The 25,637-nt window shown below is 51.6% G+C and overlaps 2 protein-coding genes across 4 annotated transcripts in view; one reads left to right on the top strand and one right to left on the bottom strand.

Moving 5' to 3' along the window:
- TRMT1 (tRNA methyltransferase 1 homolog (S. cerevisiae)) overlaps positions 1-8,485 on the bottom strand; it is an 8,885-nt gene extending 400 nt beyond the window's left edge. The window contains exons 1-16 of one of the 3 annotated variants that reach the window (XM_012729183.1): positions 8,407-8,485; positions 7,910-8,207; positions 7,770-7,825; positions 7,390-7,532; positions 7,056-7,243; positions 4,469-4,584; positions 4,273-4,385; positions 3,351-3,499; positions 3,086-3,172; positions 2,936-3,005; positions 2,717-2,851; positions 2,557-2,642; positions 2,182-2,290; positions 2,032-2,108; positions 220-339; positions 16-145 (exon numbers count right to left, since the gene is read on the bottom strand). In XM_012729183.1, coding sequence (XP_012584637.1) covers positions 16-145; positions 220-339; positions 2,032-2,108; positions 2,182-2,290; positions 2,557-2,642; positions 2,717-2,851; positions 2,936-3,005; positions 3,086-3,172; positions 3,351-3,499; positions 4,273-4,385; positions 4,469-4,584; positions 7,056-7,243; positions 7,390-7,532; positions 7,770-7,825; positions 7,910-8,169 — 1,839 coding nt within the window. In that variant the 5' untranslated portion in view covers positions 8,170-8,207; positions 8,407-8,485. The remainder of the gene's footprint in view (positions 1-15; positions 146-219; positions 340-2,031; positions 2,109-2,181; positions 2,291-2,556; positions 2,643-2,716; positions 2,852-2,935; positions 3,006-3,085; positions 3,173-3,350; positions 3,500-4,272; positions 4,386-4,468; positions 4,585-7,055; positions 7,244-7,389; positions 7,533-7,769; positions 7,826-7,909; positions 8,208-8,406) is intronic. The other 2 variants (XM_004688699.2, XM_012729184.1) reach the window with 2 other exon arrangements.
- A 1,166-nt stretch (positions 8,486-9,651) lies between these two features.
- NACC1 (nucleus accumbens associated 1, BEN and BTB (POZ) domain containing) lies at positions 9,652-25,219 on the top strand. Its single transcript, XM_004688697.2, has 6 exons — positions 9,652-9,823; positions 21,851-22,777; positions 22,854-23,027; positions 23,531-23,636; positions 23,732-23,829; positions 24,364-25,219. The coding sequence occupies exons 2-6, from the start codon at positions 21,859-21,861 to the stop codon at positions 24,621-24,623; spliced, it is 1,557 nt and encodes a 518-aa protein (XP_004688754.1). The 5' UTR covers positions 9,652-9,823; positions 21,851-21,858; the 3' UTR covers positions 24,624-25,219.
- Positions 25,220-25,637: the final 418 nt, after the last annotated feature.

The following is a 25,637-nucleotide window of genomic DNA, read 5'->3' as shown; positions in this document are numbered from 1 at the left end:
GGGGGGGGGGCTCACCTCCTTGAACCTCTTGCAGGGAAATGTTTTGAGGCGAGCAGCCCGTTGCACTGGGTCCTCCCCTGGCTCCTTCCGTTTGTTCTGGAGCAGCCTTCTTCTCTCCTCCATAGCTTTGTCTGCCGCTTTGCCCCTGAGCAAGAGATAAGTGGCTGAGGCCCTGTCTAAGTTTTGTATGCATCTCCCTCCCATTGTACTGCCACTCACCCTGGTCGGGCCCGGGGCCTTGGGCCCCAGTTGGCTTCAGGGTTGGCCTGGAAGCGCTTGAGTCCTCGCTGGCGGGAGCTGGGGTTGGCATCATCGCGGATGGTGAAGTTGGCCTGCAGCCTGGAGAAGTAGGGATGGGGCCATGGGGCAGAAGGTTTGCAAGGTGGGGTCTGCCCACCTCCATGTGCTGCAGGAATACTATGTTTTAGGATTATGTCATTTATTTAAAACAAATGTCTAGTGCCCACTCTGTTCTTGTGTTGGGATAGACAGAGAACGAATGGACGAAAATATCTGCTTCTGGTAAGCTGACAAGGGTACAAGACAGACAAACAATGGACGAATCAGAAACAAGTACACATGACCTTGAAAAACATGGTTTGAACTTCCTGGGTCCACGTATACATGAATTTTCTTTTATATAGACATTTAAACTTATGGCATTGATCAGTGCTGTAAATAACATTTTCTTTACTTACTTTACTATAATAACAATCTATCATATGAGAACACACAAAACATGTTCACTGATTGTTCATGTTTTTCATAAGGCTCCTGGTCAACAGCAGGCTGCTAGTACTTAAATTTTTAGCTTTTTTTTTAAAGATTTATTTATTTATGTGTACAGAACTGGGGTGCGGGCCAGAGGTACAGGGATGGTGAGATGATTTACTAGAGACAGAGTGGGGAGCAGAACAGGCAGACTGACGAAGTATACTGCTGAGGGCAGCAGCAGGTGGGTCAGGAGAGGTCTGGCTCGCCATGTGGATCACCTCCAGGGCGGGGATCGAACTTGCACTGAAGGGGCTGAGGCTGACTTGCAGTGCTGCACTTTAACCTGCTGCACCACCAGGGAGGGCCAGTGGTTAAGTTATACTCAGGTTTTGATTGTGTGGTGAAACAGCAAACCCTGTGTTGTGTTGTTCAAGGGTCAACTGTATATTATGTTACAGCATGAACTAAGAAAGAGCTGTGGGAATAGCAGAGTGGTATGAGGGAATATAGATATGGAAAAGGGGGGTGGTGCAGGAGAGGGCAGGTAGGGAAAGCTGAAGGAGAGGGAAGAGCCAGGGGGAGGCCTCCCTGGTGGCACAGGATTAGAATCTCAGTTCTATTAAGTTATCACTAGCCACAGTGGCCTGAGTTCAATCCCTGGCCAGGGAGCTAACTCACATGGCACAGCAGACCTTACCTGTCTCGCCCGCTGCTCCCATTGATGGTGTATTTCATTAGACCTGACTGTTCTGCTTCCCGCTCTGTCTCTGGTGAATCTCTCACCTCCCTCACTCCCCAACCTCTGGCCTACACCCCAGCTCTTTTATGTATAAGTAAGTAAAATCAATCAATCAATCAAAACAAAAAAAAAGAGCCATGGGACAGGCCCCAATAGTGGCCCAGGACAGGCACTCCAGACTGAGTGCCAAGGTAGGGGAGTGCCCGGTGAGTCTGAGGGAGGGGGCCAGTGTGCACTGAACAATGGTGGGATACATGAGGGAAGTGACATGGTAGAGGTTGTGCAGGTAGAAATTGGTTTCTACTGAGTATGTGGGAGCCATGGAGGGTTCTACCTCAGGGAGGAAATATGATGATTTACTCTGACTGTTGTCGGGAGAACAGCAAAGGGGCGAGGGTAGGAAAACAGGGAACCTTGTAGAGGACCACAGTGGGGTCAGACTAGGGTGGGGCAAGAACTGAGTGAATTCTGGCTTTCACCTGAAGCATCAACACGTCTGCGTGGGGAAGTGTGTGGGCCTGTGTCATACATACATGAGCTTCCCTAGCCTGTTCAGTCACACTGAGCCGTGTTTGTACCTGGGCTCCACACTGAGAATGCGGAATGCTGGGCTGGTCTCTGACAGTCGTTCTCGTTTCACTGGACACTCCTTCTCCTGGTAGGCAAAAGCCAGAGGTCAAAGGGTGCTAAACCCAACCATCTCCCACCCCTATGTGATTAAGCCTCACCCAGCAGCGCATGATGTCCCAGAGGGCTGTGGTGGGGGCATCAGTCTTCACGGCGTTCTTACAGGCGTGGGAGAGAGAGACTCGGAAGCCAGCATGGAGGAGAGCTGACCTGAGGACAAGGGGGACGTGCAAGGGCGTTCATGATGCCCCGTGTGGGTGTGAGCCATGTCACAGCTGGTATGGCTACACATCTCATGGAGCCCCCATGGCAGCTGTGATGCCAGGTGTCATCACAGTAAGACTGTGCCCCTGGCTGGGGCGAAAGCCTCTAAGCTCTGGTCTAAGCACTCCCACTAGAAAAACCTAAGTAGGCTTTTTAATCTGCTCTCTATCTTATAAGGGACTCTGGCCAGAGGGGAGCAGACTGGCCCTCACCGCAGCTGCAGGAGGCTAGGAGTGCTGCAGTGGATCGTGCTACTCAGCTGGTCCAGCGTGTAGTAGAGAGGCACGTCTGGGAGCTCCTACAGGGGAATGAGATGGGTGTGGGGTGGACAGAGGAAGGGCAGCCCCCTTCCCACCACAGCCCAGCCCCCACCTCGGTGATGACGCTCAGGACTCCACGGATCCTTTCCGAAGTATGGAAGCGGGATGGGTTGGTGCTCACGGCTTGGAGGACTCGGGACACAAAGTCCAGGTCATGAATAGGCTCTGCCCACAGTGGACCACCAATCTGTGGATACACAGGGTCAAGAGGAAGGGATGGCGAGGGTCAGGACGCTCAAGTGCCTCTTGGCATGCCCAGGTCTAGTCATACCTGGTGTCGCTGTCCACAGTGCTCACATTCAGGGCCAACAGGGGGGCCACAGGCTGCAGAAAATTTGACCCTGAGCAATGAAGACAGTTAGTTAGGAAGTGGCAACCTGGGATGGCCCCTCACCTTCCCCACCAGGTCACCCATGCTCACCGGCCACCAGAGGGCCCTGACGCTTTGCCAAGGCGCTGAAGTTGGAAGGCACCACAGCCCACACACTGGAACACCAGTGCCTGCTTGCTGTTGGGGGGACAGGTTGGTCCAAGTATAGCTACCACATCCCAACTCCTCCCTTAGGTTGTCCCTATCACCTTAAAGACCCTTATGGCTGTGCCTCCACTCCCTTAGGAGAGCACTCCCCTAAGGAAAAGCCCTGTTGCCTCCCTCAACCAATTACCCCTCCCTTTCCTCAGCTAACCTGGCTGAGGCCTTGACTTTGGCCTGGCCTGTGAAGACGAGAACAAAAACACGCACATAGAAGTCTGCGCTGATACTGAGCAGAGGCACCACAAAGCGCTGGTAGCAGTTGGCTCGGAGGTCCAGGCTATGCAGGACAATCCTCAGGGCCTGCTGGTACGGATGGATGTCAGTCCTGCCTCCCCACCCCTTCTTGCCTAGGAACCACCAAGGAGCGCATACAGAGCAGGCCCAGGGGCGCTCCCTGGGTTCCAAGCCAACCTCCAGCACCCCGATGTTGTGACCTCTCCAACTGTGTACCACCTCTGTCTGTTTTCTCACCTGTGAAAGCACAAAAGTCCTTGTTTCTTTATGGTGCTGGTGAGAGCACTAAATGGCTAAGAACACACAGACCCTGTGGCTTGTTCTGTGGGCCAAGGACCTGCTTTTCAATCCCTACAGGCTCTGCAGGAAGTGGGGACAGTGGGTACTACAGAAAACTGCTGGGGCTATGTCCCTGTGAGGACTGCTGACAATCCATGGATGTAGTCAGCTCTTGCCTTCTTGAAATTCCACAGCAACCTGATGGCTATTTCACAATGTAAAAACCAAGGCCCAGAAAGGCAAAATTGTGTGCCCAAATTTATGATTTGAACTCAAAGTCAAACCCAGATCTGGAAAAGTTACCTTAAAAGAAAAAAAAATTAAAGTTTGCTAAAATACAGAATACTAGAAAGAATGAAGGAATTGCTCCTCCTACCCTGGGTAAAGCCACTGCTCCAATTGACCTCAACTGATAGCCCCATGCTCTCAGAGATCATGCTCTCCCTTTAAAGCACTTGAGGCTAACATGCTAGGTCTGGCCCTGGCTGCCTGCAAGAAGCCAGCATGCTGGGTTGGGTGGGGGAAGGGAGGTAGTAAGGTGTACAGGAGAGGGGTCTCACCATCTCGTGGCAAGCCCGGCTCTTGAGGGCCATAGCCCCATACTTGCTGTAGCATGTCTCCCCACTGTTCCCCGCCAGCACTGCCATGTCTGTGCAGGTCACACACAGCAGTCCTACAGGGAGAGACGGCACGGTAAGGCCCCTTCAGAGTCCCAAGGAAGCTCTATTCCATGCCCCCAAGCCAGCCCAGCCTCACCTCCTTCACTCACAGCCTGCACCGCAGCATCCAGGAAGGGAGCAGGGCTGCCATACGGGTCTAGGTCAATGACATCGAACTTCTCTGACACCCTCTGGTGCTGGTACATCAGCATCCTGGGAGCAAGAAGGCCAGGTCCTCAGCCCCCCTCTGTCCCCTTTACATGCTCACTGATTCTAGGTGATGATTCTGGCTTGGAATCAGGGGCCTGCTGCCTGGGTTCAAGGTCTGGCTTGGCCATTTGCTAAGCGCATGAATTTTCCTTCTTGGGCCTCAGACTAGCCACCCTAGTAGTGATAATTACTGATAATAGCACATATATGCTATCATTTCAAGCGGTCTACAGCTATGCTAACTCACCTGACCACATCATCTCCGGAACAACACCATGGATTTAGAACTACAATCATGCATTAGTTAAGATCGGGATACATTCTGAGAAATGCTTGTTAGGCAATTTTGGCATTGTGTAAATGTCAGGGTATCCAGTTGACCCTTGAACAATAAAGAAGGTGGTATGGAAGCCAAATTCCCTCAAACCCACCTCCCCACACCTGCCCTCCTAAGTTGAAATCAGTATATAACTTAACAGAAACTTAGCTATATTTGTCTCTTGGTACTTGAGGGGGACTGGCACAGCTCCCCATCAAATACGAAAATCCACAGGTACCCAAGTTCCCTATAGAAAGCCCCCATAGCCTTTGGACTCTACCTACAATGTGAATACAGAAGAGTACATATGGAAGGCTAACTGTATTTTTTTAAAAAACCCAGTTGTGGGCCTCCCAGGTAGCACAGGGTTTAGAGACACAGTACTATCAAGCCACTACAACACGAATTCAATCACCAGCCAGGGAGCTGACCCACTAGGCACAGGAGACCTCTCCTCTCTCGCCTGTTGCCCCTCAGCAGTGCATTTCAGTAGATCTGCCTGTTCTGTTCCCCACTCTGTCTCTGGTGAATCCTCTCACACACACTGTTACCTCTGGCGGACCTCAGTTCTTGTATGCACAAATAAATTCTTAAAAAAGAAACAAAAAAAAAAACAACAACAGTCATAAGTGAACCCTCACAGATCTACTTAAGGGTCAGCTATACTTATACAATCCAGCAAGGTATAGCCTACTACACAGCTAGGCCATATATGGGGAACACTCTCCAATCTGAGGAATTAGATCATTATGCACATGACTGCATTGTAGTTCCCTCAGGGGGTGAGGAAATGCAAATGCTACTTCTCAATGAAGCCTATTCTGTCCTTGTTATTTAAAACTGCAACATCCCTGGGGCTGGGAGAACAAGATAATGGGGGTCAGTTGAATGGCGATGAATAGCTACTAGTCTGTAAATGGTGACCATGCTGTATTGTATACAAATGTTGAATTATAGTGCTGTACCCCTGAAACTTATATAACATCATAAAACAATGTTATGGCAATAAGTGTATTTAAATTAAAATCAGAAATTTCTGCTCTGTTGCACTAATTGGTCCAAGTAATCGCCCTTTAGTCTCCTTCTCCTCACCTTTTTTTCAGGACACTTCTCACAAGTTTACTATATGTTTTTGTGATTATTGGTTAATGACTGTGTTTCCTGGTAGTTTCTGGCTGGGTCAGGAAGATAAGTATTTTTTTTTTATTATTTATTTATCTCTTGTAAAGGGTCAGATAGTAAAGATTCTAGCCTCTAGTCCCCATTTCCTTTTCTTTTTAAAGATTTCTTTATTTATGCATGCAACACCTGTAGGCCAGAGGTGGGGGGGGGCGGGATTCACCAGAGAAAGAGTGGGGAGCAGAATAGGCAGAGCCACTGCCACTGAAACACACTGCTGAGGGGAGCAGCGGGTGGGACAGGAGAGGATTCACTCTATGTGGATCACCCCCCTGGCCAGGGATCTAACTCGTGCTGCTGAAGCTTCATAGTGTTGACACTTAACCCCTTGTACCACCAGGAGTTTCTTTTTTCGAATGCTTTAAAAGTGCAAAATACACTCTTTAACTAGCAGGCCATTTAAAATGAGGGTTTGGGCCTGGTAGACTGTAGTTTGCTGACATCTGTATTAGAAAATAAATTCCACAAAGTCAGGGATTTTGCCTGTATTATTTAATGGTGCATTCCCAGGGCTGAGAACAGTACATGGAACACACCAGACACTAGTACTGTTTCATTTGTATGAATAAAAGAAATGCAACTGAACCTAAAATGGAGACCATGGGGGTTGGGTGGGTAAATGGGATGAAGTGTCAATTGTATGACAAAGGGTAGAACATTTAGTGGTGTGTTTATTGTAGTATATATAGATAATGGCTTATAAGAATGAACACCTGAAACATATAACATTATAATGCAATATTACTTAAATAAAATTTTACTGTAATAAGTAATAAAATGGAGACCATAATAGTACTTATTTCTGGCACAGAACAAGGACATGTAAATGTTATCACTTATTAACCAATATGACAACTCTGAAAACTACTCTCTTCGTTTTGCAGACAAGGAAAAGGAAGTCCAGGGAGGCTAAGTCAGGATTTGACCCCAGACAGCCTAGTTCTACCTCCAGGCCCTGCTGTTGCCCTGAACCTACCGGGCATCTGCCTGACTGGGCTGTACCAGGTGGGCTACATCATTGAGCTGTACATTATGGCGAATTAGCTCCACGGCTCGTGCAGAGGCATCATTGGCAACCACAGAACGGAGCCCAGGCACCTCTCTGGCAAAGCGAATTGAACGTAGACCCGAGGCTGCTAGCCCCTCCAGCACCCGAAGTCCTTCCTGTTGGAGTAAGAAGGGAGCCCTACTTACATCTGTATCTCCTCACTCTGCTGGGCCCAGAGGAAACCCAACCACCCACCTCCTATGGCTCTCCCATTCCTGCCCATGGAACTCCAGGGCTGCTACCTCCAATGCTCAGGCCCCACCTGGCAAATCTCCCCTGCGGTGGCTGTTCGAGGTTGGTCTCCTGAAGCCAGGCTTGCACCCTCTTTCAGTTCAGCCTTGTCTTCGTCTTGCTCCGACAAGTCCACCACCACCTTTTGCGAGTCCTTCTCCCCTGGTACCTTAACTATAGCCCAAGTCAGGGGATATCAAAGATCCCTCTGAGAAACCTTCCCCCACCCTTCAGAGCATATAAGATTCATACAATTCATGGAAGAAAGTCTTTCCCAGAGTTCCTAGAGAAAGGCTAAAGGAGCCCAGGGCTTGTTATAAGATTGCAACTTTTCATTTAAGGGGAGAAGGGGCGGGGCATGAAGGATTCTGTGTGACCCCCCGCCCACCAGGGGCCCAGACCACCACTCACTCTGGATTCCTTTAGCTGCCAGTTGTATACGAGCAAACTCAGTGATCACAGCACATCTGCGGAAGACGGAGGGACAACTCATATCCCCTTCTCACAGACCTACTTAGCCTTTTGCCAAGTTGACCCATATCCCTGCTCACGTCAGGTCTCGATTAAACTCCTGCACCGGATTATAGAAGACTTCGTTGGCGCTGGGGAAAGCGATCTTGGCGGACCCCTCCGTGACCGTGGTCTCCTGGGTTTCAGGTGAGCGCTCTTCCTCGTTAGGGCGGGTGCCGTTCTCCATCGCCCCTGTATTCAGCGATCCTTGGGGAGGCCCCTCCATAAATTGGGCTCTACAGACACTACAGGCGGGACGGAGAGTCAGGCTTAGCCACAGAACGATCCTCCCACTGGCCATCCGAGGGGGCCTCCGCCCGCCACGCCTGGTTCGGGGAGCTGGGAGAGAGCACAAAGAGAATCAGAGGGCCACGTTTCCCATCCAGGTGCCCTACACGTCTGTAAAATACGGGATACGTAGACCCTGGTGGCTGATAGTTCCCGGTTTTCAGAGAACAGGACCCTGCAACACCGGAAGCCCTCGAACGGGTTCGCCCCTTTGCCGGATTCCTCCTCACGTCCCCCGGGCCCACCTCACCTCTTTTTCCCGGGACTTAGAACCTAACTAGTTTCGGTGCACGTTTCCCGTGTTTAGAGCTGGGCGCCGCCATGTTGGCACAGCGGGAGGGAAGCTCACGTGATAACTTTCAACCAGTCAGCGGTGCTACCTACCGTGGGTGGCCGGGATCAAAATGCACCGCGGAAACCGCTGAAAGTAGGGATGGCTTGAATCGCTGGGGCTTCCCAGGGAGGGAGGGGATTAGCCCCATTTCACGGATGCGGAAGGTGAGGCTCAGAAAAGGGACGGGAAACGGAGAAGTCCATGACCTCAGGATCGTCTCCTGTGTACTGGGTACTGTAAACACATTATTTCAAGGGATGCTGCAAGAATAACTCAGGCTCTGAGATCTGAAATTTCCTGAGTTTGCATCTCGCTCCTATATCTGCTCTTGGCAAGTTACTTAAGCTCTCTGGGCCTCACTCTCCTTACCTGTTTAATAAGTATCCTAGCCGCCAACGTAAAGCAAAGATTAAACAACAGAATGCCAGGAAAGTATGCAAAGCAGCCACTCTCAGTAGCTTCTAACCTGTGTAGAAAAGGAGAGCATAGTGATCGCCTGGCTTCTTGTCCCAACTCGTCTTGCTCCCTGTTCTTAACTGTTTCTGTGCTTAAAGCTTCCCCTTTGGCAAACTGGGCCGTCCTTTTCAATTTACGTTATTGTGTTGTGGCGAGAATTAAACGAGTTAGTGCAGGTCTTGCATCGCATAAGCATCATAAGTGTTAACTTTTATTGTCGCTTCTTGAGCCTGGGCCTGAGTCCCTGCACCTGCCACTACTAGCTTTTCAATCGTAAACAGGTTGCTTCCCTTTCAGAATATCTATACAGTTCTTGTATGTGAGAAAGACAGAGAAATAATTCCTAAAAATGTTATTGTTTCATTTGAACAAGATAATTTTCCATAAAGAACCCCAAACAGTTCCCGGCACAATAACAGTGGCCATTACTGTTTTTGTTTTAGAGGAAACTAAAGTTCCTAAAGACTGCGGCTTGCCCCTAGGTCGCGGGATTGGAAGGGGCGGGGAATCCAGCTAATCAACCGAGCCGAGGCACTGGCTGGGAGCGGGAGGGGCGGAGGGAAGTTTTGTGAGGGTGAAAACCGAGTGCTCTCGGCATTCGGCTGGCCTCGCCTCGGGGGCGGGACATGGGCGGTGCGGGGGCGGAGCCGCTCCTCCTAGGACCCGGCGGCAGCGCGACTTGCGCTCGCTCGGCGCTCGGCTGGGGCGGCCTGGCCCACAATGAATGGCCGCCGCGGCTGCCGCTGCTACTGAGGCGGAGGCCGCGGAGGCGGAGGCCGAGGCCCCGGCGCAGGGGGGGTGCGCCCCGGGCCCAGGCCCGGCCCCAGCCGCCGCTGCGGAGCCCGCCGGGAGCCCCCGGAACGTGGCCACGGCGCAGGTGAGATGCCCCCTCCCCCAAGCCCGGTTCCGGCCTCCTTTCGCCGGGACGGTCTGGGTGCAGTGGGGGGCATTCGAAGGAGGCACTCTTCGGCTGAGGAAGAACCGAGTCCTCAGCCTGCACTGTGCCGGGGCTGGCAACTGCCGGCAGGCCTGGCCCCCATGAGCGGCCCTGAGCGTCTAGCCTCGGGCCGACGTGCGGTGCTTGGGGGCGACGGAATCAGGCCCAGACTTTCCCCCATCATTCCCGGCAAGCGGGGGCGAGGCCGGGCGGGAGATGTGCTGGGGGAGCCCGGGAAGTTGCAGGGTCTAAAGAAAAGTGAGGAGGCGCCCGGGGAGGTCGGAGGGGGAAGGGGAGGAGGAGCTGGGCTTTGGGCCGGCCGAGTGGGGGAGGAGGGGAGAGCGGCGCAGCCGGAGGGAAACGGCCTAGAAGGGGGGGCGGGGAAGGGCTGTGCTTGCAGGTATCGTCCTGGCGCTGGAGGAGGTGGGTGGGTCAGGTTACAAGCCTGGGGGCGACTGAGAAGAAGCCCAGGAAGTGGAGCTGGGTGGGTGGAGGTGGAGTTAGCTCGGGTGGGGGCGGTAGGGAGATCCCAGAGATGTTTGCTGGGGTCACGCGAGGTTTGGGCTCAGGGATATGTGTGGAGGAAAGGCGAGACATGGGTGGTTAAAGAACTATTGTAGTAAGCTCAGGGACTGGAGGGTGGGGGGTTGGGGAAGCAGGCTAGCGGGATGTGCGGACTGGTCCCAAGAATTAGAGTAATTGCCAAGAGACACCTGTCCCAACCTCACCCTGGCCAGGTGTTAGCTTGTACTGAAAACTGGGGGCTTTACTCCTCATCTCTATCCTACCCCTAGCCTTTGGGTAAGTCTTTGCTGGCTGTTCCAACCACTGCCCAGCCAGGAGTGTGTTTGTGTAGGCAGCTTGGAAAATAGTCTGGAACACTAATCTCAGGCATCTTGTTTACCAGAGTGGGTAGTATCCTTTGCCCACTCCCCACCCCTAACCCAATTGCCACGGAGTGTCTTGCCCTAGATTCTTTTCAAACTTGTTATGAACAGAGCCTTGAGGGTGAGCCTAGGCGAGGAGAACTGAGCCCCCCATATTATGTTGTGGCCTCGGAATCCCCAGTTTCCTGGAGAAAGATCTAAAACTAAAACTCTTCATTGCATCTTGGAGGGACCTATTGGATAAAGGGGTTCAGATCTGGTGCTAGGCACCTGACCCCATCCTCAGTTTGATGATCAGACAAGATGACTGCTCACTATGACCTGGTTACCTTAGGTGTTCTACATAGTATAGACACCCCAGGGTGGCTTGACTTAACCCAGGGTCTACAGGACAACACAGTGGCATACTAGGTTCAAACCCCAAGTAGGCCTTTGGAAGTCATGTCTGAAGGGACTCCCCACTGCTGGCTCCTGCCGGGAATTCTCTGCCTAAGCCTCTCCTCTTGCCCATTCAGGGAGTTTGGACAGAGTTTTATGGGTATCCCACGGGGCTGGAACAGTGGAAGTTTCTTTCTCAAGAGCCCTGGTTACACCTTATCCTCTACTTCCTTTTGGAAAGCAAGAAAGCAGGAGTCATGGAGCTGTCAGTTGCCAGGGGGAGGAGGTTATAAGAATGGGGCCTGACTCTGGAACTGGATCTGCTTTACTTGCACAGTTTTTCTTTAATCTGCTTTTGCTCCTTCTCTCTTGGCTCATTGCAAGACCGCATTATGTTCTGGGAAAGTTGACTCTGGATCATCAAACCCAGAGTCAGGCTGTATCAAGTAATATCAGCCAAATAATGATGGCTTGTCACCCTCCTTTCCCCCAACTTCCCTGTAGTTCTGAGATTGCCCCCTACCTGGATGTGCCCTTCTCTCTACTCTGGTTGGGAGGGGTAGAAACTGGACAGGCAACCCCAAATAAAAAGACTTCTCCCCTGCCTGGATAGACTGAGCTGGTCTGTCATGGGACAGACTGAGGCCTCCTAGGTCTCAGGGGGACTGGGTACTATAAAGGCAAGGGTGGGTACCTTCTTAATTGCTTTCCTGTGGGAATTTTGGGTGTGTGGAGCCAGGGGTACTGAAGGTCAAAATAGTCTGCAGCACCTGTAACAAATAAATGGCCCCTGGGAATAGTTTAGTTTCACTGGGGTGCCCACTGCCTACCTCTATTGTGGGAACAGCCTGCTAACATCCCAGGATGGTTGTCAGCCATTTTTGTTCTTGTGAAGGTGACTGTTATCCCTAGGTTCATGATCATAATTAAGCAAGGCAAGACAGTAGTGGGTTCTGGGAGGGGGTGAAGAGCTTTAGATTGGTTATGAGAAGATTGTGCAGAGCCCAATTCTGTTTGAATAATAAGAAATCAGCTTGATGGTGAGAGCTGTGGCATGGAGGAGTGAATGCTCTAGGTAAACGGGACAGTACAGTACATTGAAAGCCTTTATTGAACATGTGCCAGACTCCTGCTGAGTATCCTAAACATTTTGCTTTTGTGAGGGAAGAAAGGAGAGATGCTCCTAGTGTGTCAATAGATATTAGTGCCAGGTTTAGGCTCTCAGATCTCCCCACCAGACCCCAGAGGAAAGTCCATATTCCTTGGTCTACATCTAAGACTACTTAAAACTCTGGTTAAGCAGTGGGGAGCCTAACAAGTCCTTGAGCAGGGAGGTGCAAGAGGAGAGCATGGGGTCTGGAGAGGATTGGGGGTTGGTCCAGCAAGAGCTGACCCAGAGTTCAGCAGTGTCACTGCCACTGCCAAGCCTGTAATGGAGAAAGCCTGTCAGGCTCAAGTGGTGTTTGCTGTTTCTTAGGTGGTGATGAGTCCCATGGAGGCAGTGTTTAAGGAAACTCTGCTTCCTCCTTGCCTGTCATCACCCTTGATACCTTTCCTGGTTACCAGTCTGTACTTTTTAAGCTACTTGAGCCCATAATTAATTAGAGATTGAATCTTCCCTGTTGACTAAGGCACTCCAGTCCTCTCACATAGACATTGAGGCATTCTGTCCCTCATCCAGATTCCTTTCCTCAGCTGACCTGTGTTGTCTTCCCATATCCTGCCTTTTTCCACAGGCCTTCAGTGTCTGTCCTGTCTAGCAGGACCCTGTGGGCCCACCTCTGTTCCTGAGACCCCCCCCCCCCCAAAAGCCCTTAGAGAATCAGAGGCCCTCAGGTGGGACCAGGCAGGTGACTATCAAGAGTCTGTGGTCTTTGTCCGGCCCCTTGTCGGTCTAAAACTGAGGATGCTACTCAACATCATACACAATCATGAGTTGGTTAATAATGTTTTGGTCAATGATGGGCCACACGTGGACTAGGCTGAACCTCGGTGTGTAGTAGGCTGTAAAGTGTAAGTACGCTCTTGACATCTCACAATAATGAAGTCCACCTAATGATGTAAAGTGTAAGTACGCTCTTGACATCTCACAATAATGAAGTCCACCTAATGATGTAAAGTGTAAGTACGCTCTTGACATCTCACAATAATGAAGTCCACCTAATGATGCGTTTCTCAGAAGGGATCCATGCCATTAAGTGACGTGAGTGTAATGTACAGGGCAGCCTCTACCACAAGAGAACGATCTCACAACAATGGCAGTAGTGCTGGGCTCTGTATCCCCTCTACTTGGTCATCTGTAGTGTTAAAGGATAGCACTGTGAAGACACTGCCTTTTATCTCATGCAATGGTGTGAGTTTCTAGAAGATTATGAGGGGCAGTTGTCTCTCCCACTCTTGGCTAGTTTACAGTGGCATGAGGGGTTCACAGTGATCCAGATGATAACAGCTGGTATTAAGGAACTCCAAAAGTTGAGCACCAATTTGCTCCTTTATGGCTCAATATACACCTTATGAGGTGGCTACTGTGATTAGCCTGTTTATAACTGAGAAGACTAGTGTCAGGTAGAACAGTGGGCACTGCAATAGATAGATGTTTTCTTGGAGCAGAGAGGAAGAGAATTCTGAATGGGAAGGTTTGTGAGGAATAATGACTAGTAAAATAAGATTCTGACTCTAAGGCCCTGCATAGCCTCCAAGCAAATCTCAACAAGCTCCATCCCAGCAGCCACTCCTTGGCCCCACCAGCCCTTTGTGTTAATTGTCAATATAACCTCAGGACCTTTGCACTTGACATTGCTGTGTCGCCTGCTTGTGTCCTCCCCCCCCCACCATCCTGGGAATCTGAGTTCTCGGTGTGAGGCATTTAAAGGAGGGTTTGTGGTCAGAGTAGGAGGAGGCAGGGCAGCTGCTGAGTTCTAGATGCTACTGCTGCAGGCGGAGGCCAGATTGCTGGGGGCTGCAAATTGAGCATGGGAGGAGGAAGGGGAGGCAGCGTGCTTCATTGTTCACCGCTGGCTGAGAGGAGGAATAGTGAAGAGCTGGGGGAGGCTGGACTGAAGAAGAAGCCTCCCTCCAGAGAGCAGAAAGAGCAGTACCCAGCCTTGCCTTGATAGGGCACCTTGGGCCTTGCAGACAGCAGACCCTATTTCTGGAAAAGACATCCTAGTGAGGAAAAAGCACCCTGGCTGTTTCTAGGGCTCAGCTCTGGGCCCTCTGAGCCTCAGTTTTCTCATCCATGAGATGGCTCTATTGGAGCTCATGACAGGACCCTACCCCCATCCCCACCCTGCCTCAAACTCTGGTGCCTTTCCCTCCTGGTTCTGGATAGCAGCCAAATGGTCTAGGTCTAATCCTTGGCTGCCCTCTCCTCATCCATAAAACTTGGAAAGACTGGCTTCTTCCTCTGAAATGTCATGAAGAAAGGTTGTGAACCCCCCTGGACTCTCCATATGTGCAGTAGGGATAATGAATGTCGGCCACCATTTCTGTCTTAAAATCTCCTGCTATGGGTTTGATGGCCACTTTGGGGCGAGTGGGTAGTGAATTAAATGTACACGTACTTTTTTTTTTTTTTAAGATTTATTTATTTGTGCATACAGAACTGGGGTGCAGGCCAGAGGCGCAGAGGTGGTGAGAGGCTTCACCCAGAGACAGAGTGGGGAACAGAACAGGCAGATCGAGGAAGTGCACTGCTGAGGGGAGCAGCGGTCGGGTCAGGAGAGGTCTGCCACGCCATGTGGTCACCTCCGGGGCAGGCGGGAATCGAACTCATGCTGAAGTGGCTTTAGCTTCTCAGTGCAGTGCTTTAACCCACTGTGCCACCAGGGAGGGCCTGTACACATACTTTTAAAATTATAGATGCCGGGCCCTCCCTGGTGGCGCAGCGGGTTAAAGCACTGCACTGAGAAGCTAAAGCCACTTCAGCATGAGTTCGATTCCCGCCTGCCCCGGAGGTGACCACATGGCGTGGCAGACCTCTCCTGACCCGCCCGCTGCTCCCCTCAGCAGTGTACTTTGTTGATCTGCCTGTTTTGCTCCCCACTCTGTCTCTGGTGAAGCCTCTCACCGCCCCGAGCCTCCGGCCTGTACCCCAGTTCTGTATGTACAAATAAATAAATCTTTAAAAAAAAAATTATAGATGCCAGTGGTGGGGCTTGTACTGTCAGATTTTTGTTCTCTATTAGCAAGCATTACCTAAGCTGTCTCCCAGTTTCATCCAGTGGCTCTGGGCCAGGCCAGGGAGCAACCTAGAGGCATACCACTTCCCTTCTCCCCTAGCTCTGGTAGGGTCCGGGAGCCTTGCTTTCTTGTCCTTGGAGCTGATGGTTTCAGATAAGCTGGTTTATGTGTCTGAGAGCCACTGTTCCCTGGTGAGGCACAAATCTGCCCTACCTCCAACCTCCCAGCCTCTGCTGGCCGGGGAACTCGGAGCTATTTTTCCAGATATAAGCCACATCCACATAAGGACTCACATCAGTTATTCTGATGGAAGCCTGCCACACCCTAGGGTGACCCAGCAGCAGCATGAGCCGTCATTGAGACTCTGAAGTTCACTTTCTTTGAACCCCAAGTGGGACCCTGGCTGCAGACTACCCTCCTGCATAGAGCCTCCTCCCTGGCCCCAAGGCCCCCAGTGCAGCTAACACTGCCTGGCCTCAGACCACTTCTGGGTTCTACCCTTGTTTTGGACAAATTAATGTGGAACAAAAGGGGAATTCCACTGGAAGTAATGGAAGTGACTTCATTTAACTGGCAAACAACTATAGAACACCCACTGTGTGCCCAGCTGGTCCTTGGGCAGGGGTTACAGCTGAATAAGCCAACCAGAATCACTACCCTGAGAGAGCTGACAAAGCCAAGGGAGCATTTACTCTTCTGTATGGTGGGGACTGCTAAGGTGGGCAAATAGCCAGAGAAATGAGTGAAGGAATCAGAGTTGGGAGAGAGCTTATCTTTGGAAATGTGAGAGGAGACCAGGAAGGGCCTCAAAGAACAGGGGCCAGCAATCTAGAACATCTGAGAGCAACAGAGCCCTGCCACACAATTGAAGGTGTCAAGGGTGAATTTGAGGGTCTTGACCTGAGTGCAGAGGGCTGGAATTGGGGAGGGCAGAGCTCAGGGTGGGAGACTTGAGTTGACATCTGGGGCATAAGCATATCTGGCACCCACTAGAAGCCTGGCTTTGGGGAGCTGGGAGCGAGGACAAGGTGTTTCTTCCTGTCTTAGGCAGCTGAGACTGCCATCACCAGACACTGTTGGTTGGACAGCAACCACAGGTAGGGATGAGGGCCTCTGGCTCTTATGTGTCTCTCCTACCTTTGTCCTTCCCTTTAGGGTATGAATCTTCCAAACTGGGGAGTCTGAGCACCCTTCTAAGGAGCTTGGGAGCATCTTCTCCCTTGACCACCTCGAATGGTTGGTTACTTGGAACCCGGGACTAGATCTGCTTCAGTCTGGCAGTCTAGGGAGGTGATGGGCTGCCATGCCACTGGAGGGGACAGGGCTCTCTGGGTCCTATACTTTGCTTATTCAACTTTGTGCTTTAGTGTTTTCAGCTGGCCTCTGGTCCTGAATTTGAGCTCCAAGATGCTGGCTTGGTCGGGTTCCAGTGTACTCAGTTCAGTGGCCTGTCTTCATGTGTGAACTCTTCTTACAAGGACCCCAGTTCTACTCACACTAGGGCCCTGTTTTTTTGTTTAAAGATTTGTTTACGCATACAGAACTGGGGTAGAAGCCAGAGGTGCAGGGGCTGAGAGGATTCACCAGAGACAGACTGGGGAGCAAACAGGCAGATTGACAAAGTACATTGTGAGGGGGAGCAGTGGGCAAGGCAGGAGAGGTCTGCCATGCCTTGTGGGTCAGCTCCCTGGCTGTGGCTAGCTTTGTAGTACTGTGCTTTAACCTGTTGTGCCACCAGGGACTAGGGTCCCATTTTAAAACTTTATTAGCAGTTACCTTCTATAGACCGTTTCTCCAAATCCAGGCATGTTGGGGTTAGGACTTCAACATCTGAATTGGGATGAGGGACACAATTCAATCTCTGAGACAAGGGTGTGCTCCCCCAGAGGGGAGCAGAGATGCTGACTGAGGACTGTGCCCACTACCAGTCTTCATCATCCTTCATTCTGGAAGAACTGTGCCTGCTTCTCAGTAAGGCCAACTATGCTTTGAAGGAACCATGCCCCCATCTACCACCCCCAGATCCCAGTACTGTTGTCTCCTCTTCTGGGCTGAGTCAAATGCCCCAGTATGCAGCACATTTCTCTGCATGACCCTGGGCAAATAGCCATGTCCCCCATAGGACCATGTGCCCCGAGTCAGGGCCCTTTCTGAGTGGTGACTGGCTCCAGGCTCCAAGGCATGCATTTAGCAAATATTTGCTGCGTGGCTGTTTGGATGTCATTGTAGCTACATGTTGTGTCCATGCTTGTCTCACTGGCTAACCTGCTCTTGCCTGGGTCCAGGTTTAGCAAAGCTAGGAGAGCTCCCTTAGTTCTGTGGGGCTGGTGGCCACCATTCCCCTCCAGAGGGGCCTGGGGACACCAGAATATGAACAGGCTGATAGACCAAATTGTGAAGAAAGATGATTGAAGTGGGCAGTTCTGCCACTGGGCTGCCACTGGGGAATTCATGGTCAAGTGGAATTTAGGGTTTTCAAAGATAAGTATAAAGATGTTGGGCAACTGCTCTCCAGGCTGGTGAGTTCTCGGAGCAGAGCTAGCTTAAGAGTGGAGGGGGACGAAATGGACAGTGGGAGAAAAGAGACAGATAATGGAGGAAGGGCCCCCGATTGGTGGGAACAGAATGTAGGTGGTTTAGAGATCCCAACACAGTGCATCCCACCACTTAACAACCAGGCGACCTGGACTAAGCACCTGCTGCCCCACTCCTGTTTTTGGAGTGAGCCCATCGTCATCCATGGCTCCTTCCTTGGGACTGGAGTGAGTGGATGGGGACTTTGAGGTGGACTAGAGGCTGCTGTTCCTTCTCAGTCTAGCTGACTGGATTGGGAGCATTCACCATGGGAGAGCAGATCCTAGAAGAGGGTTGCTAATGTCTCATGTGGCCTCCTTCCCTGCCATCCTTGCAGAGACAGGCACAGAGACCCGACTCCCTAGCACTGTGAAGAGTTTCTGTCCACTGGTTGGTTACGCGTTCATTTCTAATTATGCCCCACCCCACTTTGCATTGAAGTCTTCAAAACCTTGGGTTCTGGGCTTTTAGGACTGTAGTTTACAATGTATAGGGGACCCCTACTTTAATGTTTCTTGCCCTTGGAAACACCCTTGCTGTGCCTTTGTTTCCTTCTATAATACCAAGAACTTTAGCACCCACTCCCTCAGGAAAAGGGCTTCCAGCAGCAACCAGCACACCAGGTCCAGTTAGGAGGACCCTTCAGATAGTCCTGAAGCCTTGGTGTGTGACATCTGTATCTGATTTTATATGACTGAGTCCTCTCCCTGGCCATATCCTCTGTTGCCTCAGCTGCCATCTCTTAAAGTAGTCCTTTATTTCTGCCTCAGGGTTTTCAGTATAGCTCTCTCTTCACTATTTAAGACATTTACAAATAATTATTGATTGCCTGCCTCACTTGTAAGGAGCTAATAATGAACAAATCCAGCCAGATCGCCTGCTCTTGTGAAGTTGGCTGTCTCCCTGGAGGAGTAACTGTATGTGCAGCTAACTCTTAAAACTTGACTGTGACTCAAGCCCTTGGCTAACTGTGGGTGGCTTCCTCTGGGCTTCTCTTTCCAGAGCCACTACTCCATTGTGGACGTATGAGCCCTTATTTTCTACACCCTGTAAAGAAACTGCTTTCCTTTCTAGTGTTTCCCTGTGCCAGAGACCTCCCTTCCTTTCTTCCCCACTCTCCTGCCCACCAGCTCTCCTCCGCCTCTTTCCTGTCCTGTTGCCTTCTCCACTCTACCAGGTGTTCTACCAAAGCTGGTCAGTGCCCTAGTCACTCTGGCTTCAAGCTTCCCACTGTTCACTCTCCTCACCTGACTCCCATCCCATGCTCTTCCCCACAGCCCCATTTCCCCTCCCCCCACCTTGCCTTACCCTCCAACCATTGGCCTCCCTGGGGTCCCAGGACCACACTTGGCTCCTATTCAAGATGCTTGGCTCTTGAGACACATTTGCCCCAATGGTAACAAAAATGTTTCCTTGTGGTCCTCATTACACAGTGAGCCTCCTGTTGCCAAACTTCTTCAGGGCTGTGTCCTTCCAGTAGTCTATTGGGGTGGGTTGGGTGAGAGTCCCCATTTTACAGATGATAAACTGAGGCAGAGAAGGAAAGGACTGCTTTAGAACTTGGGTCCTAGGGACTTTGGTTCTGCCCCATACCTCTTCCTTTGTCCTCTCCTTGAAGTGTGAGCCTTCCAAGTGGGGTGACAGAGCACACCTTCAAGGACATGTGGGCCAGCCTCTCCCTTAGCCCCCTTGATACCAGACACTTGGGCCCTAGGACCTGGAAAGAGTTTCAGTTTCGCTGCCTGGGGAGGTGGTCAGGCTTTTGTGGGCCCTCTGGAGGGAAAAGGGGTTGTCTGGGCCCTGTCCATTTCTGCCTTTGTTTCCCCTAACTCTTCATTCAGGGTCAGTTGCTGAACTAGAACTCTTAGAATGTGTGTGCTGCCTTCTGACTGATGGCCCCAGTCTCATCCACCTCCCCACTCTAGCTGTCTTTCTTATTTTTCTTGGTAGTGACAGTGATAAGATGATGATGGTGGTACAGCAAGGGGGTGGGATCATATATTTTCAATGTCAAGACAGGCCCATTTGAGTCTTGCCCTTATTTGACCCCCGTATAGTCCTTAACTCCATATGACCTCAGTTTGCCCGGCTGAGAATTGGGAGTATTTAATCAGCTTTGGGCTTTCTCAGAGGGTTCAGGGAGCTGGTGCAGGTCATGTGTGGGCTCCCCTGCAGCCTTTGTACTGGGAGTAGCAGAACCTGCATCTCCCACAAAGTCTGCTGCTGCTACAGCAGCTCAGTAGGTAGGTGTCTGTTGCACTTGCAGAATCAGGTTTACTAGCAGTACCTATTTCCTAATAGAAAAGCAGAACTTCTGAGCCCTTGGGCTCCTGGCTACTTCTTTCCCTCCTGGCAGCCCTTTCAGAATGAACCGGTGTTAACTAGATAGGGCCCAAGTTTCACTGTACCTCCAGTGCTTGGCTGAGACAGCTCAATTGATGAATGAAAAATGTGAAAAGGAGCAAGAGGACACCAGTTAGTGTCTGCCACAGGACCTTTACATGCACTTTCTTTCATTGGGCAGTGGAATCTCTGCTTAGGCTTCTCACCCCTTCCCTGCCTCTTCAGGACCATTGCCTTCTACACTCTAGAATTTTAGGAGGCTCACTTTTACCAGACCCTTCTGTGATTTCCCCCAGAGTTTGGGATATGTCCCCTTTCATGAATTAGGGTGTGCACTGATAGACTCAGATATAGGAGTTCCCACATTCAGAGGTGCTTTGACCTCTTGGGGTTCCCCCACAGCCCTAGACTCCCTGAACTGGGTCACATTTCTCCCTCCCAGCACTTTGGGGTGAATTTTTGTAAGTGTGTTTGTGATTTCACACTTTTTTTTTTAAGATTTATTTATTTGTGCATACAGAACTGGGGTATAGGCCAGAGTCTCAGGGGTGGCGAAAGACTTCACCAGAGACAGAGCCGGGAGCAGAACAGGCAGATTGATGAAGCACACTGCTGAGGGGAAGCGGGTGGGTCAGGAGAGGTCTGCCACGCCATGTGGTCACCTCCGGGGCAGGCGGGAATCGAACTCATGCGGAAGTGGCTTCAGCTTCTTAGTGCAGTGCTTTTAACCCGCTGCGCCACCAGGGAGGGCCTTTCACACATTTTTTTATTTTGTTAAATAGGCAGTGTGTTCACCAGGTTCAAAAATCAAAAGATCAAGAGTGTACATGGAAAGTCTTGTTCCCATTTCTGCCCAGAAGAACCCGACTTTTTTTTAAACTTTATTGAGTTCATTTGAGTTCATTGGGTTTTGGAATATTCAGTTATACACACATCACTTTTTTACTATTTTTTCAACTTATTGTCTGGATTTCCTTATCCTGGGCATTCAATATAAATGGAATCAAATTTGATTCTTTTTTTCTGGCTTGCATTTAGCATAATTTCAAGGTTCATCCACATATGGACAATATTTTTGTTTATCCATTGGTTGATGAACATTTGTATTGTTTCCATCTTTTGGTTGTGAATAGTACTGCTACAGACATGTACAAGTTTCTCAGTATCATTTCAAGTCCTGGGTGTGGAAGTGCTGGGCCATTTGATAGCTGTAAATTACCTGAGTTTGCATTTCCCTCATTGCTAGTGATGTTTCTGTGCAATTTCAGGGTCTCTTGAGAAGTCGTTCAGTGGTTCAAGAGTGATCATAGCATTGTACAGTGTGAAAAATGAGATGGCCCAGAACTCTTAACTTTACTGTCCAGTGCCCTTCAGAGTGCGCTAGTGACGGTTAATGTGCACAGGGCACACGCCCCACGTCAGCTCATTGAGTGTTCACATTCATCCCTGTGTGTGTGCCTTTGCCCTCCAGTCTGTATAGACCAGCCTGATTTGACAGGAGTGGGCAACTCTGTACATTCCTTATGGCCAGTGTCCACTGTGTGAACATTCTGAGTCTGCCACCTGATAACTGTCCCTTTGTCTCTCCCTGTCCCCTAAGCAGCCGTCACCATGGCACAGACCCTGCAGATGGAGATCCCAAACTTTGGCAACAGCATCCTGGAGTGCCTGAATGAGCAGCGGCTACAGGGCCTGTACTGTGATGTGTCTGTGGTGGTCAAGGGCCATGCCTTCAAGGCCCATCGGGCTGTGCTGGCTGCCAGTAGCTCCTACTTCCGGGATCTGTTCAATAGCAGCCGGAGCGCCGTGGTGGAACTGCCAGCAGCCGTGCAGCCCCAGTCCTTCCAGCAGATCCTCAGCTTCTGCTACACAGGCCGGCTGAGCATGAATGTGGGAGACCAGTTCTTGCTCATGTACACAGCTGGCTTTCTGCAGATCCAGGAGATCATGGAGAAAGGCACCGAATTCTTCCTCAAGGTGAGCTCCCCCAGCTGCGACTCACAGGGCCTGCACACTGAGGAGGCCCCGACATCTGAGCCCCAGAGCCCTGTGGCCCAGACATCCAGCTGGCCAGCCTGTGGAACCCCGCTCCCTCTCGTGTCACGAGTCAAGACAGAGCAACAGGAGTCGGACTCGGTGCAATGCACGCCGGTGGCCAAGCGGCTGTGGGACAGCAGCCAGAAGGAGGCCGGGGGCAGCAATGGTAGCCGCAAGATGGCCAAGTTCTCCACACCAGATCTGGCCGCCAACCGACCACCCCAGCAGACCCCAGTGGTGGCGGCGGCAGCGGCAGGGACCGGGCAGCCAGCTGGGGGGACAACAGCGGCAGCAGGGGGCCTGGTGAGTGGGCCTAGCACATCAGAGCGGACCAGCCCAGGCACCTCGAGTGCCTATACCAGCGACAGCCCTGGCTCCTACCACAATGAGGAGGATGAGGAGGAAGATGCAGGCGAGGAGGGCACAGACGAGCAGTACCGGCAGATTTGCAACATGTACACCATGTATAGCATGATGAACGTCGGCCAGACTGGTGAGGCATCCCCTTGACCACCCCTAGCCCATCCTGCCACCCCTGTCCCTAACTCACACCACTTTTGTCCCCCCAGCTGAAAAGGTGGAGGCACTCCCTGAGCAGGTGACCCCTGAGTCCCGGAACCGCATCCGGGTGCGGCAAGACCTGGCATCTCTCCCAGCTGAGCTCATCAACCAGATTGGCAATCGCTGCCACCCCAAGCTCTACGATGAGGGTGACCCCTCTGAGAAGCTGGAGCTGGTGACAGGTGGGCCAGTCTCCTCCCCTCTCCCCAGTCCTGCTGTCCATGGACTGTGTCCTGGGGCAGCTGACTTCCCTTGGCATTCCTGATGTATGTCAGAAGCTGGCTGTCAGGTTCCCACCCCATAGGTAGGTGTAAGTGTGGGCTGGCATCCTTTGGCCGCATGGGGTGTGGATTAAAGGCTTCATGGGGTGTTCTGTGTATTAACAAGCACAGTAGTTAAGAATTAGGCCCTTAATTCAGGGTGTCAGCCTCGGCTGTCCATTCTTTGGGACTTGAAGGTGACTGCAAACTGGGCCCAGCAGATTTCAGTACCCTTGGTCAGTGGTGCCACTATCTCTGTTCTTTCATGAGTCCTAAGGAGGCCAGAGAGACTCACCTGCCCAGCCTACCTGAAGAAAGTTGTCAGGGACTCTCGGGAGTCCATAGAAGGGCCCAGGCCAGGAGTTGGCCACCTGGGAAACATGACAGTTCGGGGTCCTTGGCCACCCACTGGCTCCCCCCTGCAGGTACCAATGTATACATTACACGGGCACAGCTCATGAACTGCCACGTCAGTGCAGGCACGCGGCACAAGGTCCTGCTGCGGCGTCTCCTGGCCTCCTTCTTTGACCGGTAAGGCCCTCACCAGAGCCTTAGGGTTGGGGGGGTGGAGCTGGGTTTAACCCTGTCCTTCACTGACTCCATTTCTCTTTGTCCCCCAACTCCAGGAACACGCTGGCAAATAGCTGTGGCACCGGCATCCGTTCTTCCACCAATGACCCCAGGCGCAAACCGCTGGACAGCCGTGTCCTCCATGCCGTCAAGTGTAAGTTTCAGCCTTGTGGTGGGGTCAGAGATAAGCAGGTGGTCCTTTCTTTGCTGTTGGCCCTGATGTGTGAGAGTGTGGGAGGTAGATTTTGGTGTTAAAATGGATTTTGAGCTCAGCCCAGGTTTCCTGGAAAGAGTGTACTAATTAATTAGTTAGGGATTTCTTTCTGTGTTTGGGGTGGTCAGTCTCATTGTCAGGAGATGAATCTGGGTTTCTTGTGGAATCTCCAAGTTCCTCAATTCTGGCAAATAATCCATATTTTTTAAGAGCACTTCAAACCAACATATCCCCTATATTTGACCCAGCTCAGGTGGGAGTATGGACTGGCCCACATATTTAGGGTCTAGACTTTCCCTTGGTTCTTTCCCTTTTGAGCAGGAACATTCAGGGGTGCTGTCTGTGTGGATGTGTACGTGTTTGCCCACAAATTCATGCTGGGGGATTCAGGAGCAGCATGGCTGAGTACCTGTTGCTGGGGCGGGATTACAGGACTACATTTACTCAGCCTGAGCCACCTCTCTACCCACGTAGACTACTGCCAGAACTTTGCCCCCAACTTCAAGGAGAGTGAGATGAATGCCATTGCGGCTGACATGTGCACCAATGCCCGCCGAGTTGTGCGTAAAAGCTGGATGCCCAAGGTCAAACTGCTCAAGGCTGAGGGCGAGGCCTACACCACCTTCATCAGCGACACAGGCAAGATGGAGCCATACATGATGGACGTGGAACACAGCTTTGAGACAGCCAGCCATGATGGCGAGGCCGGCCCCTCAGCGGAGGCCCTCCAGTAACCCCCATTGGATCCCCTCCCCTTGGGGCTGCACACTTCCCTCCTGTCACACCTACCCACCTGCCATCTTGGTCATGAGCTACTGTCTGTTCCCTCCCCAGGACCCTTGGGGGGCACTGCATGCTCCCGGCCCCTCCGCCTTCCCTGTCCCCACCCCCACCCCATTCCAAGCGGGCTGGGAGAGGACAGAGGGGGTTTGAGGTCTGCGTTGCCTTCTCTAGCACACACTCAGTGCACCTCCTACCCCCCAGCAATTGTCCTCCCACTCACCAGGCCAGGCACAGGGAGGAGCCGGCCAGGGGGCTCTGGAAGGCCCCCCCACCCAGGCACCTAGGCTGCCTGGTGGAAGCTTTCCTCAGCCTCCGTCCCTCTGGGCCGCCCCGTAGTACTCACAGGGGCCCCGGGTTCTCAGGACCCCTCCCGCCACCACCTCCCAGTGCTTCCATGTTTCCAAAAGCGCCTTCCTGTCTCCCTTCTTCTGTCCCTGTGCCTGGGGACTGGGGTAGGTGAGGCCGTGGGGACCGCCCATTTTACAACTGAGGAAACACAAGGCTCAGAAATTCTGTGGGGGACGGAAGGTGGCAGTGGTGGACTCTGTTCAGCCTCTGTTGGTTTTGTCAGTCCCCTGGGGCCTCAGCCAGGGTGTCTCCTTGGGGCAGAGCCAGGGTCTCTGAAGAACGGAGAAGTGTCCAAGGCTCTGAGAAGTTGTGTGTGTGTGTGTGTGTCTGTCTGTCTGTCTGTCTGTCTGTCTATATGTGTCTGCATTTGCTTGTGGAGAAGTTTTGCTATTAAACAAATGAAGCTATCAGAGGTAGTAGGACCAGCATTGGAACCCAGGGGAGCAGGCTGGGGGCTGCGGCCCTCCCTTTCCTTCCCCATCCCCACCCCACCCCACGGCAGGGCTCTCAGCCCCCACCTCCTGTACATACTTTTTAAAAAAACATTTTTTTAGCTAATGAAATACTGAAGTATAAGATTCCTTTTATTTTTCAAACCAATGGGACTGTGTCTACTG

This window comes from Condylura cristata, unplaced genomic scaffold (genome assembly GCF_000260355.1).
Source record: "Condylura cristata isolate star-nosed mole 26May11 unplaced genomic scaffold, ConCri1.0 scaffold00024, whole genome shotgun sequence".
Classification (NCBI taxonomy): Eukaryota; Metazoa; Chordata; class Mammalia; order Eulipotyphla; family Talpidae; genus Condylura; species Condylura cristata.
The sequence above is the reverse complement of the archived record's forward strand: the minus strand, read 5'-3'. Positions and strand labels throughout refer to the sequence as shown.

Bases quoted from the DNA above. Each gene is read 5' to 3' on its own strand.
- NACC1 (XM_004688697.2), top strand. From the start codon at position 21,859: ATGGCACAGACCCTGCAGATGGAGATCCCAAACTTTGGCAACAGCATC. The intron at 23,028-23,530 runs GTGGGCCAGTCT...TCCCCCCTGCAG, and splicing joins GAAGCTGGAGCTGGTGACAG to GTACCAATGTATACATTACA. The intron at 23,830-24,363 runs GTAAGTTTCAGC...CTACCCACGTAG, and splicing joins TGTCCTCCATGCCGTCAAGT to ACTACTGCCAGAACTTTGCC.